This window comes from Salvelinus namaycush, chromosome 15 (assembly GCF_016432855.1).
Source record: "Salvelinus namaycush isolate Seneca chromosome 15, SaNama_1.0, whole genome shotgun sequence".
Lineage (NCBI taxonomy): Eukaryota > Metazoa > Chordata > Actinopteri > Salmoniformes > Salmonidae > Salvelinus > Salvelinus namaycush.
Window position 1 is genome coordinate 13372268 of NC_052321.1, and position 17343 is coordinate 13389610.

Here is a 17343-nt window from a genome sequence, read left to right on the forward strand (position 1 = left end):
TGACTCTTGTGTTCTTCATTCACGTCTAAAAGCCAAATTACAACTGACTAGGAATGGCTACATAGTACAGTACAGGATTGATGGCATTGGGCAAAGACTGGATCAGGTCTTAAGACATGCAACTCTATCATCAATCTTCTTTACACGAGGCAGTATTGTACATGTTTACCCATAATGACACTGTTTGGAAACGTATCTAAAGAGAGTAGCAGCACCCACCAGGGAAATAACAGAAACAAACATGGCGGTTGTATTTCAAATGTGGCCTATTTTTTATTATTGTTGAGAGGCATACATTACAGTGCAAACAATTCTTTGGCAAACTTACAATACAATTGTCAGATAGGTATCCACTTTGACCACTGACTTTGGGACAGTGTAGGTAAAGCATGTTCAGTCTTGCAGAGCAGTGCATTCTGGTGACAGTGGGGGGTTTGGGGAACAAAGGGGAGACCAGTAACATGAGGGTTAGAATGAAAATTTAAAAAACAACGAAAGGTACTCATTACAACATGGCTGAAGATGACATGACAACCAGCGATGCAGAGGAAGTGAGGTCACAGTGCAATGGGAGCCAAACCTGGGGTTGCATGCATATACAGACGCAGACACACACACACACACACACACACACACACACACACACACACACAGAAGCAGGAGTAAAAGCCAAGGTACTGCAGAGGAAAGTAGAGGGAGGAGAAAAGAAGGGTCTACAATACATAATGCAGGATGTATTCCATGTGGTATGATACCAATGTGCCAACATTGCTATTGAGCTCCACCACAACTACATGATTGCCTTGACATTCTTGGAGAAACCCCAGACCCCAACAGCATACTGTACATACTTGTATCTGATTTATGGGCCTCTGTGTGCGTGCGTGTGTGTGTGTGTGTGTGTGTCCCCGTCAATGGGACATACTCTGTTGGCAGATTTGTAACAATAGGGGGCCTCCAGAAAATAAAGCAGCACCAGATACTTGATTGACACCATCTCCCGTTCCACCCTACCCTCCCATCTGACTTCCATTAAAGAGGAATGGGGTTCAGAGAGGTAGAAGTCTGCGCTTCACACACCCGGCCAAATGACGTCACCTCGCCTCCATATCCATCGTCTCCTAGGAACCTAAGAGATGAGAGCCAGGCAAGGTTTCTCACCTGCATTAAAACCACAGAGACCTGGTGATTGGTCACACACACACAACTCTCCAGCACACAGAGGAGAATAGTTACATCATATGGGCTGAGTGCTTGGGAAGGAGGAAAGGAATGCATGTGAGTGAGTGTCCTTCAGTAAACTGGAGCTGAGAAGCTGTGGGTTCAGTTATGAGAGCACGAGATAGTTAGGGAGGTATGGCTGCAGTCCTTTAATGTCTATGTGTGAGTATGGGCTAATGCTGGAGAGGGGGGTAGACGGGACACTAGGGGTAGGACAGAGTACTGCTGTGGTAGGTTAGCAGTAGGCACTGAAAGAGGGTGCGGACACTGAAAACGTTGGGACAAAAATTACTACATCTCTACAGTGGTAACAAATGGCCTTTCACTGCTTTAACAACATGGAGTGTGAAAAAGCATTACATTTCGAGAGAAAAAATGTATTATGCCTTCTAGTAAAGAGCAGTTGAGGCAAATATATCTCCCCTTCCAACCCAACCCCAAGCCCCAACTCCAACCAACACCCCTCAAGTTTGTAAAAGTTTGACATTGCCTTGAGGAGAGGAGATAACATATCTAAATACCAGATGTTATTTAGTTCACCAACAGTTGCCATTGAAGACAGATGTGATAACAAGGTAAAAATCAGTAGACATCTTTGAATTGCAAAAGTGTTTTGTAGGGCTTCACATTATCTTCATATGTTAGCAGGTAATACAGAAGGGAAGGGAAAATACATATTCATAATATGATATAAAGCACCATAAACATTTTGAAAAGCGGAAGTAATTTAGTACATAAAATGTCTCTCAAATGTGATTTTTTTAAGAACAAAAGGCACATAATGAGTGTATATTTGTTGCTTTGCATATTGTAAAAATAAATAATAATAATACTTTGAAGGGTTGTATTTAGTGACTAAATCATTAAGACAAAGGGGAAAATTAGCACCAGTTTTTCGGCATCTCTAACCTGAGAAAGCGTTTTGAGACAACATGGCCGACCCATGGTCGATGTAATGGCTGCAGTGCCATTTCCTCCTCTTTTCACAACACATTTGTTTCAGCCGCTTTGTGGGGCCTTCAAATGCAGTGGTGAGGTAACACTTCAGATCAGAGACCTCTATCTGAGGCCCTGTTTGGGAGGCCCCGAGTGAGGAAGGGGGGTTGTCCATCTGTCCATCCATCCAAATATTCATCCATCCATTCATCCTTCCAGAAGGAAGCATATCCATAGTGACTGCTCTCCTGTTGCCAGTGGATTTGAAACCAAGCCTCAGGCAGTTCGTTGGCCATGGGGACATGACAATCAAAATAACAAAATAATACAAATTATGATTTTTCTAAAAACGATTTAAAAAACGAGGCAATTGGGTGCAGGTGGCTGTAAGGTAAGCACACCGTCAGGGTCTCTCCTTCTGTGTGTGTATGTGTGTGTGTCAGACACTTGGGCATGGGGCACCTGAGGGTTATACGTGATGAGGGCTACCCAGCGCCTGGCTCCCTGTCTGGGTCTGGCTGTTACTGGCTGCTCCCTCTCCTTGGTTGAGACACATGGGGCAGCACAATCCTTTCAGCTTCACAGGCTCCTGGCACTCCACCGGCGGAGGACACGACTCCATGAAGCACGTCACCTGGGCATCCTGGAGGGAGGGAGTGGGGGAGGAAAGAGAGGGAGGGAAAGAAAGAAAGACAGAAATAGAGGGCAGGTGGGTCGTCAGTTTTGGCATGAGAAACCTTCCCCTCTGCCAGCAGTTGGAAAAGTGAGAGACTGGAGATTCATGAAGATAAAGAGGTGAAAAGAATCGGTCAAGAATCGGTCAAGCATGTACACACTGTACATGGGTCTGCGGTGCCATGAAGTTGGTACTTCGGTGCCAGGAGATTGGTACTGCGGTGCCATGAAGTTGGTACTTCGGTGCCAGGAGGTTGGTACTGCTGTGCAGGAGGTTAGTACTGCAGTGCCAGAAAATTAATACTGCGGTGACAGGAGGTTAGTACTAAGGTGCCAGGAGGTTGGTACTGTCGTGCCAGGAGGTTAGTACTGCGGTGCCAGGAGGTTGGCACTGTGGTGCCAGCAGGTTGGTACTGCGGTGCCAGGGTGTTAGTACTGCGGTGCCAGGGGGCTAGTACTGCCAAATAGTAGAAGGGTGTAATGCTGGCCATGGCGCCACAACAGGGAAGAATGGGACAGGACAGGTGGATCCTGGCACTGGCGTGGTGCTAAATGGAGTAGTGATGGCACGCCAATGGCTCTGTCAATCTGATCATCTAGCCCACCTCCAGGCAGTGTGAAAAGTTGTGGAAAGAGGCCGCTAATGGCAAACAGGCCTGATAAGCTGGGTGTGAATGTGAGAAGTGAATATACTGTACACTTTGCACTGTGTGCGTGTTGAGGAGACGGTGGTGAATAGACTGTGGTTGTGCAAGTCTGTGTGTGGTCTGTACATGTGTGTGTGATCTCTATGGACATGTACATCAAGTTAGTAGAGGCACATGCTTCATGCAGTCATTGCGTGCTAGGAATAAGGGACCAAATACTTAACTTTTGACTACTTTAATACACATACAGTTGGAGTCGGAAGTTTACATTCACCTTAGCCAAATACATTTAAACTCAGTTTTTCACAATTCCTGACATTTAATCAGAGTAAAAATTCCCTGTCTTAGGTCAGTTAGGATCACCACTTTATTTTAAGAATGTGAAATGTCAGAATAATAGTAGAGAGAATGATTTATTTCAGCTTTTATTTCTTTCATCACAATCCCAGTGGGTCAGAAGTGTACATACACTCAATGAGTATTTGGTAGCGTTGCCTTGACTTGGGTCAAGCATTTCAGCTAGCCTTCCACAAGCTTCCCACAATAAGTTGGGTGAATTTTGGCCCATTCCTCCTGACAGAGCTGGTGTAACTGAGTCAGGTTTGTAGGCCTCCTTGCTTGCACACGCTTTTTCAGTTCAGCCCACAAATGTTCTAGTATTAGTATAGTATTGAGGTCAGGGCTATGTGATGGCCATTCCAATACCTTGACTTTGTTGTCCTTTAGCCATTTTGCCACAACTTTGGAAGTATGCTTGGGGTCATTGTCCATTTGGAAAACCCATTTGCGACCAGGCTTTAACTTCCTGACTGATGTCTTGAGATGTTGCTTCAATATATCCACATAATTTTCCTGCCTCATAATGCCATCTATTTGGTGAAGTGCACCAGTCCCTCCTGCAGCAAAGCACCCCCACAACATGATGCTGCCACCCCAATGCTTCACGGTTGGGATGGTGTACATGTACATGGCATAAGTGAATTTTTCCAAATACTTATGACACTTTCAAAAGGGGGGACTAGATACATGAAGTAATTTAATTTCTAAATGAAACAGATACTGTATTAAAAAACCCATTCTGTACTTTCGCTTCATATGAAACATTTTGGATCTCAAATCTAAAATGCTGGAGTATAGAGCCGAATTAAAAGTTACAGCTTCACTGTCCAAATAAATACGTAGGGGAGTGTATGCATGTGTGTGGAGCGGGGGGGTACATACTCTGCACTCGCATGTGTGTGGAGCGGTGGGGTACATACTCTGCACTCGCATGTGTGTGGAGCGGTGGGGTACATACTCTGCACTCGCATGTGTGTGGAGCGGTGGGGTACATACTCTGCACTCGCATGTGTGTGGAGCGGGGGGGTACATACTCTGCACTCGCATGTGTGTGGAGCGGGGGGGTACATACTCTGCATTCGCATGTGTGTGGAGCGGGGGGGTACATACTCTGCACTCGCATGTGTGTGGAGCGGGGGGGCACATACTCTGCACTCGCATGTGTGTGGAGCGGGGGGGTACATACTCTGCACTCGCATGTGTGTGGAGCCGGGGGGTACATACTCTGCACTCGCATGTGTGTGGAGCGGGGAGGTACATACTCTGCACTCGCATGTGTGTGGAGCGGGGGGGTACATACTCTGCACTCGCATGTGTGTGGAGCGGGGGGGTACATACTCTGCACTCGCATGTGTGTGGAGCGGGGGGGTACATACTCTGCACTCGCATGTGTGTGGAGCGGGGGGGTACATACTCTGCACTCGCATGTGTGTGGAGCGGGGGGGTACATACTCTGCACTCGCATGTGTGTGGAGCGGTGGGGTACATACTCTGCACTCGCATGTGTGGAACGGTGGGGTACATACTCTGCACTCGCATGTGTGTGGAGCGGGGGGGTACATACTCTGCACTCGCATGTGTGTGGAGCGGTGGGGTACATACTCTGCACTCGCATGTGTGTGGAGCGGGGGGGTACATACTCTGCACTCGCATGTGGAGCACGGATCCTTCTTCCACCTTTCTCCGTCCGATCGCTCACGACCCTCCGCATCAGTGCAGTCTGTCTTACTCAGACGAGCTTCAAGTCTTTTAATCTGCAGACAGGCAGGAGGGGTTAATGGAGCCTAAAGAAAGGAGGTAGCACCCCCTCTGCTAACTAAAGCCCAGAGCAACACACAAAACTAAAGCCCAGAGCAACCCCCCCCCCCCCCCCACCAGCACACACACACACAGCGTCATTGCGCAAAATGGTACGCAGCATCATCTGGATATGTGTGCAACAAAAGTTCAACATTCACCTTCTGCGATCATTTCGTCAAACAACCTACGCATACAATTTGATGCATACGTTTGATACATCCAACGTATGCACCACACAGAACGCACAGAAACTGCCTCTAACGCAATGCTGCAAGGCAAACGCAGAGTACCATTGGAAATGAATGTACTTCTGGTGTACCAAAGCGCAATGACGCTCTCTGTGTGATTAAGGCATAATAAAAACGTGTACGTTTGTGTACGACTCTACACAGACCGGTGCGCCTTAGCCAATAAGAGCTGATATGCAAATAAGCAATTTGCCACACGGGTCGGCCATCATTCACTTTGAACTGGACTGTGTGTTTACAGACAGTAGCAACAGCGTGACTTTAGACCATTAGAACACATTCGCCAAAAGTCACAAAATACACCTGAATGGATTTCTGCGAATATGTAATTACCACATGAGTCCACTTACATTTAGGAACTTTACAGTCCTATTTATCCAACAACCATGAACAGGTGTCTTTCCCTCCTTAAGATCAACAACTAATGTTAGCCAGAGAAAGATGAGCTAAAATCTAACGAGGGAACAGTAGATAAACACTCTAAAACCTTTTCAGCTTGTAGTTGACCATCAAAATTGCGCTGATAAACGATGGGGAATAGTAGCCCACTCGCCCTTCTGCAGCTCGCCTGCCAATGCATGCTTGTCTCAACCCATGTTTTGACAATTGAATGAGAACTGCCTGCCCGCCCGCCCATTTAATTGATGCCAAATACATTTGATTGACAACTAAGAAATATGCATGCTAACTGTGGTTCAATTCAGCATAGCTAGCTAGCTAGCAAAGCGATCCAAATTTCTTGCTTGATAACCAAATGACACCTGAATCTCTAGCTGTAGCCACAAAAAAAACACGGTATGAGGGTAAAAAGTTGGCCACTTACCCACTCGTCCAATGACATGACATCTTCCCAGCAGCTAGCTAGTTAACTAATGTTTGGGTCCGTGTTTATCGCTAAATAAATAGCTACATGAATAGATACGCTAGTCTATTAGCCATGTATTGACAGACTTGTGATCATTACCCTTGCTTGTTTGATTGTATTGACATTCCCAACCTTAGTTACATTCGTCCGTTTTTGTCCAAAATAAAGAGTAATTGAAACTGAAACAGTGCATCCTGAATGGGTAGAGGAAGCAAACAATGTACCAGGCCAGCTGTAATTTATAACCTGATAGCAGGAACTACCAAGAAATGTATTGGTGAATTATTTTAATCATGCATCGAACTGCATCCCTCTATTCGGCCAACAATGGAATTTGGAGTAAAAAAGTACGCATTTAAAAAAAATCTCTTATAAAGTAATTTTTTTGCATGAACTGAGAATTATATATTTTTTACTGATATTATGATTGTCTGTTTGTTTCATATCTGCAAAGTAGTTAAAACGCTTTAAGTTCCACTTTAATCAAAGCCATGTTAGCCTGTTAGCCTACAGCACAGTTAGCTCTCCTTTATCCCACCCCAGTGTGCTACATGCTAAAATGCTCTACCATCAGGCAGCATATCCTGTTCAATCTGGGCACATACAATACCGGCTAATAGTGTCTGGATTCCACAATGTTCTGCATAGGTTCTAAGTGTAAGAGCCTGAGCTGAATATGACTGGACTTGCAGTGTAGAGGAAGGATGTAAAGAAGCACTCAAATCACTATCCAACAAGACTGGTGTTGCTATTTCAATGTGTGATGAGCAGACGGAATGAGACTGGGGTAACACTTCTTAAAGAACAAACCCAGCAGAGCTAGCCGTATGTAGTGTACAACTGTTCTCACCTGCTTCCGTAAACCTGTGATAGTCTTCTGCATGTCCACCACAAAGTCTTGGAAGTCATTCAGCGAGGGTTCAATGCTTTGTTGCCAGGTGAGAGAGACATTCACCAGATTTTCAGGAGTGCCTTCAGCTGGGCTGAAATATAAGAAAACATATCCCAAAATACAACCATATGTTATTATAGCATAACTTTGTGAGTTATAATCATTTTAGTCACCACAGTCGTTAGCTATGACGCAGAATGGTTATCACATTCAAGGAACTTAATGTAGCCAGATACCTGCTGTTCTCCTGTATGCTGTTGGCTGCAGGCTTCTCCTCTGCAGAGCTCTGGTCCACTGACCTTCGCCCTCTGAAGTGGTAGGACAGGGCATTGAACTGACCCTTGGTTCTGCAGTCTGGGGGTACAACAAATCACAACTTAAACAATGGAGCAAATCAGGAAACTCAGATTACATAAAGATGAATGAATTAAAGCTCTGGGCCCATGCCCTGTGCAGTCTTATCTGTGACGTGATCAGTGATGCTGGTGAGTACTGCTAAAGCTCTGCTGACAGTCTCTCACTCACACCTTAGTACAGTGTGGTGGTAGGTGGGGATCTGCCCTGAACACACACCACTTCATCTTCAGGTCCCCTTTCAACACACTTCAAAGAGCTTATCTAAGAGCAGGGCTACCAAGACGCCAGCCTCCCACACACCCACACACCTTATAGACGGTTTCCCTGACAAGGTCACGCAAATGATGAACATGCATTGCAAGGGTAGAAGGCCCTGTGTTATGATTCTGAATGGTCAGATAGCTAGCCACAATGACCAGAAGCTGCCATGTGGGGAATACTAGGTGGTTTGTTTCAGCTTGTTCTATCTTGTTTTTGATACCTTGTCTTGTTTTGAGGTGTTTTGACTTATACCACATCTATGATAATATGGCAAAAATGTACCAGCTAGCTAACAACTGCAGCAATGTATTTGAGAGACAACAAGTGCTTATTGTGAAAATGCATTTATGTTTTCAATACATTTGGAGACAAAATATTATTTACATGTTGTCAATAATCCTTTTCTAAGCCAACGCCATCTACTTTGCCCCCAAGATGCTCACACCCTCCTTATAATAGAAGAGCAATAAACCCCCTGACAGAAACCAGTTACACAGAGAGGCCCTGTAATTGAGGCCCTGTAATTAAGTGGGCTGTAACTTACACTGTGGGAGCTTCTCAGGTTGGGGTGATGATAAACAAAAGCTATACAACACATATAACATGAAGGAAAAAAACTCAGCTCTAAAATACTTATTTATCAAAAAGAAAACTCTCGCTCACTCACATGCATGAAGAGAAAGACACACACACACACACACACACACACACACACACACACACACACACACACACACACACACACACACACACACACACACACACACACACACACACACACACACACACACACACACACACACACACACACAGAAACCAGAGCATAACTCTTTCCTCTTCTCCTCTGACCCTCTCCAAGTCTGACCCTCTTCACATCTGACCCTCTCCACCTCTGACCCTCTTCTCCACTGACCCTCTTCTCCACTGACCCTCTCCATATCTGACCCTCTCCACCTGTGACCCTCCATATGTCCGACCCTCTCTATGTCTGACCCTCTTCTCCTCTGACCCTCTCCAAGTCTGAATCTCTCCACCTCTGCCCCCCCTACTCTGACCCTCTCCACCTCTGGCCCTCTTCTACTCTGACCCTCTCCACATCTGACCCTCTCCACCTCTGACCCTCTTCTCCACTGACCCTCTTCTCATCTGACCCTCTCCATATCTGACCCTCTCCACCTGTGACCCTCCATATGTCTGACCCTCTCTATGTCTGACCCTCTTCTCTTCTGACCCTCTCCACCTCTGACCCTCTACTCTGATCTTCTTTTTGTCTGACTCTCTCCACGTCTGCCCCTCTTCTCCTCTGACCCTCTTCTCCTCTTCTCTTCTGACCCTCTCCACATCTGACCCTTTCCACGTCTGACCCTCTCCACATCTGACCCTCTTCTCCTCTGACCCTCTCCACGTCTGACTGTCTTCTCCTCTGACCCTCCCCACGTCTGACCCTCTCCACATCTGACACTCTTCTCCTCTGACCCTCTCCACGTCTGATCCTCTTCTCCTCTGACCCTCTCCACGTCTGATCCTCTTCTCCTCTGACCCTCTACATGTCTGACCCTCTTCTCCTCTGACCCTCTCCACGTCTGACCCTCTTCTCCTCTGACTCTCTCCCCATCTGACCCTCTCCACTGACAGGATATTCACTTTTTATTAGCTTTTCCCATGTTCATTTGTGAAGGCTGAGTGAACTCAGGGTCAGAGCCAAGAGAAAAAAGGAAAACAATCATCTAAGGATAAGAGACCACAGTCGACCACAAATGTAATCCCAAAATCATTATGTTCTCAAGGGACATTATCTGAGCTCATAGCAAGGACTAGTGAAACTAGTTGGCCGTTGTCCAAGGCTGATTTGGAATAAAACATACTTGACTTATATTTCACTATATTTAATTTGACTTGATGAATAACCAATTTTCCAATATTAATGTCACAAGCATGAGGCAACAGTTGAAGGTGGAGTCGGGTGAAAGTAGGGTGAGTACACCCCCAGACCTCTCCACTTCACCCCCGTATCCACCTGAATAGAAAATATTTTAACTCAAAAGTCCCTGAATGCCTACTCAGTGTAAATCATGACATCATCTAAAACATTCAAAGGATCCAATGGAAAAGTGCATTGTGACTAGTGTGTCTCACAGTAGGGAGTAAATAGCTTAATATGTGTAATAGCTGCTCACAGAAGCCCTGTATTCTCACCCAGCCACCCAGAATAAGTGGCTCAGAGTCATCCACTCAGGGGTTCGTTGGAGGGAAAATTCAGCTGCTCTCCAAAAACCAAAACCTCTCCTGCACCCCCAGATACCAATTCCAACTTTCCAACAATTTCCAATAGCATATCTACTAGCCTATGCTTTGGCTGAAGAGAAGTGTCCCAGGTAATTCAATAAATTGGTGAATTGGTTGCGCTGCTCGTACATGTGACGACATGCTAACCAAATAATATATTTTAGTAGATGGGCCAAGACAAACCCCCATACTCATACCTACTGTCATCCCAGTCATGTAGCCTACTACTGGGTTAGTCAATGGAACCCTGGGATGGAATGTACAACATCAGGGCTAACTCTCAATGTAATATGTAACCCTTACAATCACATGGTAATGTGTTAAGAAGCCTGGTCATGTACCAGGAGTCTGGGGTCAGAGGGTAGTACCAGGAGTCTGGGGTCAGAGGGTAGTACCAGGAGGCTGGGGTCAGAGGGTAGTACCAGGAGGCTGGGGTCAGAGGGTAGTACCAGGAGGCTGGGGTCAGAGGGTAGTACCAGGAGACTGGGGTCAGAGGGTAGTACCAGGAGTCTGGGGTCAGAGGGTAGTACCAGGAGTCTGGGGTCAGAGGGTAGTACCAGGAGGCTGGGGTCAGAGGGTAGTACCAGGAGGCTGGGGTCAGAGGGTAGTACCAGGAGACTGGGGTCAGAGGGTAGTACCATGAGTCTGGGGTCAGAGGGTAGTACCAGGAGGCTGGGGTTAGAGGGTAGTACCAGGAGGCTGGGGTCAGAGGGTAGTACCAGGAGTCTGGGGTCAGAAGGTAGTACCAGGAGGCTGGGGTCAGAGGGTAGTACCAGGAGGCTGGGGTCAGAGGGTAGTACCAGGAGGCTGGGGTCAGAGGGTAGTACCAGGAGGCTGGGGTCAAAGGGTAGTACCAGGAGGCTGGGGTCAGAGGGTAGTACCAGGAGGCTGGGGTCAGAGGGTAGTACCAGGAGGCTGGGGTCAGAGGGTAGTACCAGGAGTCTGGGGTCAGAGGGTAGTACCAGGAGTCTGTGGTCAGAGGGTAGTACCAGGAGTCTGGGGTCAGAAGGTAGTACCAGGAGTCTGGGGTCAGAAAGTAGTACCAGGAGGCTGGGGTCAGAAGGTACTACCAGGAGGCTGGGGTCAAAGGGTAGTACCAGGAGGCTGGGGTCAGAGGGTAGTACCAGGAGGCTGGGGTCAGAGGGTAGTACCAGGAGACTGTGGTCAGAGGGTAGTACCAGGAGTCTGGGGTCAGAAGATAGTAGGGAACAGTAGAGCAGGTAGCTGATTACATACATCTCTCAAGACAAACACACTACCAAAATATGAAAAATAACCCATGGCATTTATTGTAATGTTGATCAAAGGTACATTCTTGACCCACTAATCAATTCCAATTATACCCAAGCCCTAACCTATACAGCCACAACTGGGGATCCAATCTAGCTAGTCAATGGCCCATTTCACTGTGATGAGACAAAGCCTGAACATTTGTATTATTTAATCTCTGTCCTATCTTATCTGGGTTTGTTGTTTTCACATGCAGGCAAATGACAGCAGTCATACAGATAGCACTGTCAGGCAAATGCACAAAGCTTTTGTAAATGCAGTCTCAAACACTGTGGGGCACTGACCAATTATTACCCAAAGCCTAGTCAGGTGCCTCGTAATCAAATGTAGAGCCTCTCTTGTCCTGTTGCTTCCCACATCACATTCCACAGAAATAAGCGTCCAAACATTAACCCTGCGTAACCGTGTATAACCCTGTGTACCAACAGTACCAACAGTCTGGGTATCTTTTTTAAAATCTTTGAAGCAGTACATCCTAAAATATTCCATTCTGATGAAGAAGAAGAGGAAGTTCACTCAAGAGTATTGGACCATAGTTACACTCCACAACATGTATAAAACAGCATCAACACAACCAATCCCAGAGACTCCCCATTCCCACAGATCACTACTTTTCACCAAAGACATATAGAAAGACAATACACTATGTCTATGACAAAAAGTAGTGCACTATTTAAGGAATAAGGAGTAATTTAAGACAGAATGAATGTGTGTTTTATATTCTATGTTACCCACCTTCGCAGCAGTCCTGCCACATGCGCAGGTCAATGTTGGGGATGTCGTCACAGCTGCCATATCCGTGGGGCAGCTGTGCCACGCTGAACACGTCTTGCTGGATACGAGTGATGTTATCACTGTTGTCACACAGCACCCTCGTCAGAGATGCCTGCTTCAGCTGGGTCAGCTGGGCCGGGGTGAATACACCTGGGTTCTCATACCAGAACCTGGAAGCACAACCCAGGAGGAGAGGAGAGGATGGAGGGTTACATGTAAACACACACCATACAGACAAAACCTATACTGTGTCCATCTCTCTCTCTCTCTCTCTCTCTCTCTCTCTCTCTCTCTCTCTCTCTCTCTCTCTCTCTCTCTCTCTCTCTCTCTCATCCTCCTAAAAAATGTGTTGAGGATGAGCATAATTAATTTGACAAGAATTGGTAGCTGAGGGGATGTGAGCTCACCGGTCCCCATCTCTAAGGCGTTTGAACTGGACAGCCAGCATACACATGAGGGTGGGTCCCAGCCGGCTCCCAGGAACCAGGTCCTCAGCCATCAGAGCAGGGAACAGGTCGATGTTCTGGGGAGTGCCGTATAGCCTGGAGAGATAGGAATAGACAGACAGTCACAGCACGGTTACTCAACCCCAATGGAGCCACAGTTCAAGTGTGACTGCAAATGATTGATAGCTAAAAACCTGGTTTGCACCTCTGCAGCTTCTCCCTGACTTGGGGATTCTTGATCTCATTCCTCAGGTTGTCAAAGCTCTGTGCCGAGGTCAGGTTACAGAAGGTCCGGTAGTCATTGTAGGGCGGTATCCCATGATCCCTTCCTCTCTGGATGTTCATGGCGGCCAGGTCCAGCGCCACAGAGTGGGCCATGGAGAACAACCTCTCCGTCAGCTCCGTGTTCAACAGCTGGGTCGACACACGCATCTTCCCCGCCACTCCGAACAGGCCCCGCAGTAGGGGGTCGATGCCCCCCTCATTGACGATGCGGAAGGGGGAGAAGAAGGCACGGTGCAGGGAGATGTGGCCCTGGGGGATGGGCTGGAAGTGCTCGTCCAGCCGGTACAGGATGGGGTTGATGAGGGTGTGTCCGAAGCGGAAGGCGGCCGTGGCGAAGGCGTTGAGGATGCCGGCATTGATGTTGGGGTTGTAGCCGTGGTAGTCGCCAATCAGCTTCCTCCCCGTGTCACCCATGACCTGAGGGAGGGGGTGACCATTATCATCATCATCATCACCAATAATAATAATTTACAGAGATAGCACCTTTCATCAATCTGAAGACCTTTGACAGGAACCTTGGTTAGATCTATATAGTAGAGTAGTCCTTACCTTGGTTAGAGTATGAGAGAGTACTAGATCTATTTAGTAGAGTAGTCCTTATCTTGGTTAGAGTATGATAGAGTACTAGATCTATATAGTAGAGTAGTCCTTATCTTGGTTAGAGTATGAGAGAGTACTAGATATATATAGTAGAGTAGTCCTTACCTTGGTTAGAGTATGAGACAGAGTACTAGATCTATATAGTAGAGTAGTCCTTACCTTGGTTAGAGTATGAGACAGAGTAGTAGATCTATATAGTAGAGTAGTCCTTACCTTGGTTAGAGTATGAGAGAGTACTAGATATATATAGTAGAGTAGTCCTTACCTTGGTTAGAGTATGAGACAGAGTAGTAGATCTATATAGCAGAGTAGTCCTTACCTTGGTTAGAGTATGAAAGAGTACTAGATCTATATAGTAGAGTAGTCCTTACCTTGGTTTGAGTATGAGACAGAGTAGTAGATCTATATAGTAGAGTAGTCCTTACCTTGGTTAGAGTTTGAGACAGAGTAGTAGATCTATATAGTAGAGTAGTCCTTACCTTGGTTAGAGTATGAGACAGAGTACTAGATCTATATAGTAGAGTAGTCCTTACCTTGGTTAGAGTTTGAGACAGAGTAGTAGATCTATATAGCAGAGTAGTCCCTACCTTGGTTAGAGTATGAGACAGAGTACTAGATCTATATAGCAGAGTAGTCCTTACCTTGGTTAGAGTATGAGACAGAGTACTAGATCTATATAGTAGAGTAGTCCTTACCTTGGTTAGAGTATGAGACAGAGTACTAGATCTATATAGTAGAGTAGTCCTTACCTTGGTTAGAGTATGAGACAGAGTACTAGATCTATATAGCAGAGTAGTCCTTACCTTGGTTAGAGTATGAGACAGAGTACTAGATCTATATAGTAGAGTAGTCCTTACCTTGGTTAGAGTATGAGAGAGAGTACTAGATCTATATAGTAGAGTAGTCCCTACCTTGGTTAGAGTATGAGACAGAGTACTAGATCTATATAGTAGAGTAGTCCTTACCTTGGTTTGAGTATGAAAGAGTACTAGATCTATATAGTAGAGTAGTCCTTACCTTGGTTTGAGTATGAGACAGAGTAGTAGATCTATATAGCAGAGTAGTCCCTACCTTGGTTAGAGTATGAGACAGAGTACTAGATCTATATAGTAGAGTAGTCCTTACCTTGGTTTGAGTATGAAAGAGTACTAGATCTATATAGTAGAGTAGTCCTTACCTTGGTTTGAGTATGAGACAGAGTACTAGATCTATATAGTAGAGTAGTCCTTACCTTGGTTTGAGTATGAAAGAGTACTAGATCTATATAGTAGAGTAGTCCTTACCTTGGTTTGAGTATGAGACAGAGTACTAGATCTATATAGTAGAGTAGTCCTTACCTTGGTTTGAGTATGAAAGAGTACTAGATCTATATAGCAGAGTAGTCCTTACCTTGGTTAGAGTATGAGACAGAGTAGTAGATCTATATAGTAGAGTAGTCCTTACCTTGGTTAGAGTATGAGACAGAGTAGTAGATCTATATAGTAGAGTAGTCCTTACCTTGGTTTGAGTATGAGACAGAGTAGTAGATCTATATAGCAGAGTAGTCCCTACCTTGGTTAGAGTATGAGACAGAGTACTAGATCTATATAGTAGAGTAGTCCTTACCTTGGGCAGCCAGTGGTTGTAGGTGATGTGCTGCATCTGTGCGCCAACTATCTTCCTTGCCTCGTGGTAGATGGTGTCTCCGTCCCAGTGTGGGTTGAGTCTGAGCAGCTCTGTAGCTATGCGGTTGTGTTCCCTGAACCACACGGTGTGCATGGCTGTCAGACCCAGCTGCTCGTTGGCCCTGTGGTCTCCAGCCAGGAAGCAGGGAATGGGGCTCTCGTTCTCATCCCTCATACACTCTGTAGGGGGCCCCGTGGCGAAGGGTAGCAGGGGCTTCCCAGAGCGCTGGACGATGCCCTGCCTCAGCAGTCCCCTCTGACTGGCCAGGTCGCGGACCTCCTCTGACTCGTGGCGTGAGCTGCCGTACACGTTGGACGCGTCGATGTACGATGTCAGCTGGTTGATCTGTTCCCGTGGAAACACGCTGTTCATGAGGAGTGATGTCATGCCGCTGCCGCACACGGGACTGGAGCGCACAAAGAACATGCAGCGTGACCCGCTGCGCGCCTGCCGAGGGTCCCCCGGGGGGAACTGGATTGGGAAGCAGGGAGGGTCATTGGTGCACACGTTGGTACACAGCTGGCCGTCTGAGAAACGTGATTGGCTGAGGGCGGCAACTGTGGAATCTAGATCATGGTCCAGGAACTGTCCCCACTGCATGAGCATGTGGGTGTAGTGGTCATCTGGGGTGATGGTCTCCGTGCCGATCATGGTGGTGGAAACGAGGCGGGGCAAAGGCAGGGCGTGGCCGTTGTGATGGCGGCTGCTAGCGCCATGCGGCAGGTTGAAGCCGTTGTCGTAGACTGACTTGAGGAGGCGCTGGAAGGCGGTGAGGGAGGCGCCCCACATGGGGTGCTGCAGGTTGTTGCAGGTGCCGTCGTGGCTGCGGTACTTCTGGTGGAAGCAGATGTCAGAACAGTTGTTGAAGCGGCGGTGGGCCGTGCAGCCTGACAGGTTGGCGATCACATCCAGGAAGTGAGGGGACACCAGGTCATTGTAGCGGAATGCTGGGGACGAAGGGAGGGACAGGAGGTGTACTTTATGGTGTACTGTATAAGGCCACATACAGAGGAAACAAGCACAGGGCTGTGTACTACACCACTACATCAATATAGTTCCACCTAACAGAGGAGCATGTAGGCTACTAATGTTTTCCCTGGGAATGTAAACCTGCATCTTGAGGGCAAAGAGTGTTCCTCTGACATGCGCTAACTCCCTGAGAAACTAGACAGCTCCTGTGTTACAGCTCAGTGTGTGTGTGTGTTTGTGTGATGTGTGACTCAACTCAATGGGGAAAAGTGAGACTTCTCATCAGAAGTCAGCTGGCTGATGAAACATCAACAACCACCAACCCTCCCATCTCCCCCCAAATCCCACCCTTCCACCTCCACCCTCTGGTCATTCACAGAATCGATCCAGCCATACACAACCTTCGGGGTAGCAGTGTGTGGGGGGAGAGGGTGTCCCAGGTCACATAGACATAAACCAAACAGGCTACATTGTTTTTGCTGACGTGCAAAAGTTAGGGCCCGGTGTAACAATGAACACTTGACTGTTGTCATAACCAGTGAAATCACTGAGCCTTTCCTCTCTCTCTCTCTCTCTCTCTCTCTCTCTCTCTCTCTCTCTCTCTCTCTCTCTCTCTCTAGCTCTCTCTCTCTCTCTAGCTCTCTATCGCTCTCTCTCTCTCTCTCTCTCTCTAGCTCGCTATCTCTCTCTCTCTAGCTCGCTATCTCTCTCTCTCTAGCTCTCTATCTCTCTCTCTCTCTCTCCCTCCCTCATAAATCCTAAATATGGGGGACCAGTCCCCTTGTTT

The 17343-nt window shown here is 46.9% G+C and overlaps 1 protein-coding gene across 1 annotated transcript in view; it reads right to left on the reverse strand.

The window, feature by feature from the left end:
* Positions 1-259: 259 nt before the first annotated feature.
* The window catches only part of LOC120060207 (peroxidasin-like), an 86159-nt gene continuing 69075 nt past the window's right edge, over positions 260-17343 (reverse strand). Inside the window, exons 16-23 of the mRNA XM_039009352.1 lie at positions 15528-16534; positions 13243-13739; positions 12999-13133; positions 12553-12761; positions 7860-7977; positions 7582-7714; positions 5459-5572; positions 260-2800 (exon numbers count right to left, since the gene is read on the reverse strand). Of these exons, the coding sequence (XP_038865280.1) occupies positions 2627-2800; positions 5459-5572; positions 7582-7714; positions 7860-7977; positions 12553-12761; positions 12999-13133; positions 13243-13739; positions 15528-16534 (2387 nt within the window). The 3' untranslated portion in view covers positions 260-2626. The remainder of the gene's footprint in view (positions 2801-5458; positions 5573-7581; positions 7715-7859; positions 7978-12552; positions 12762-12998; positions 13134-13242; positions 13740-15527; positions 16535-17343) is intronic.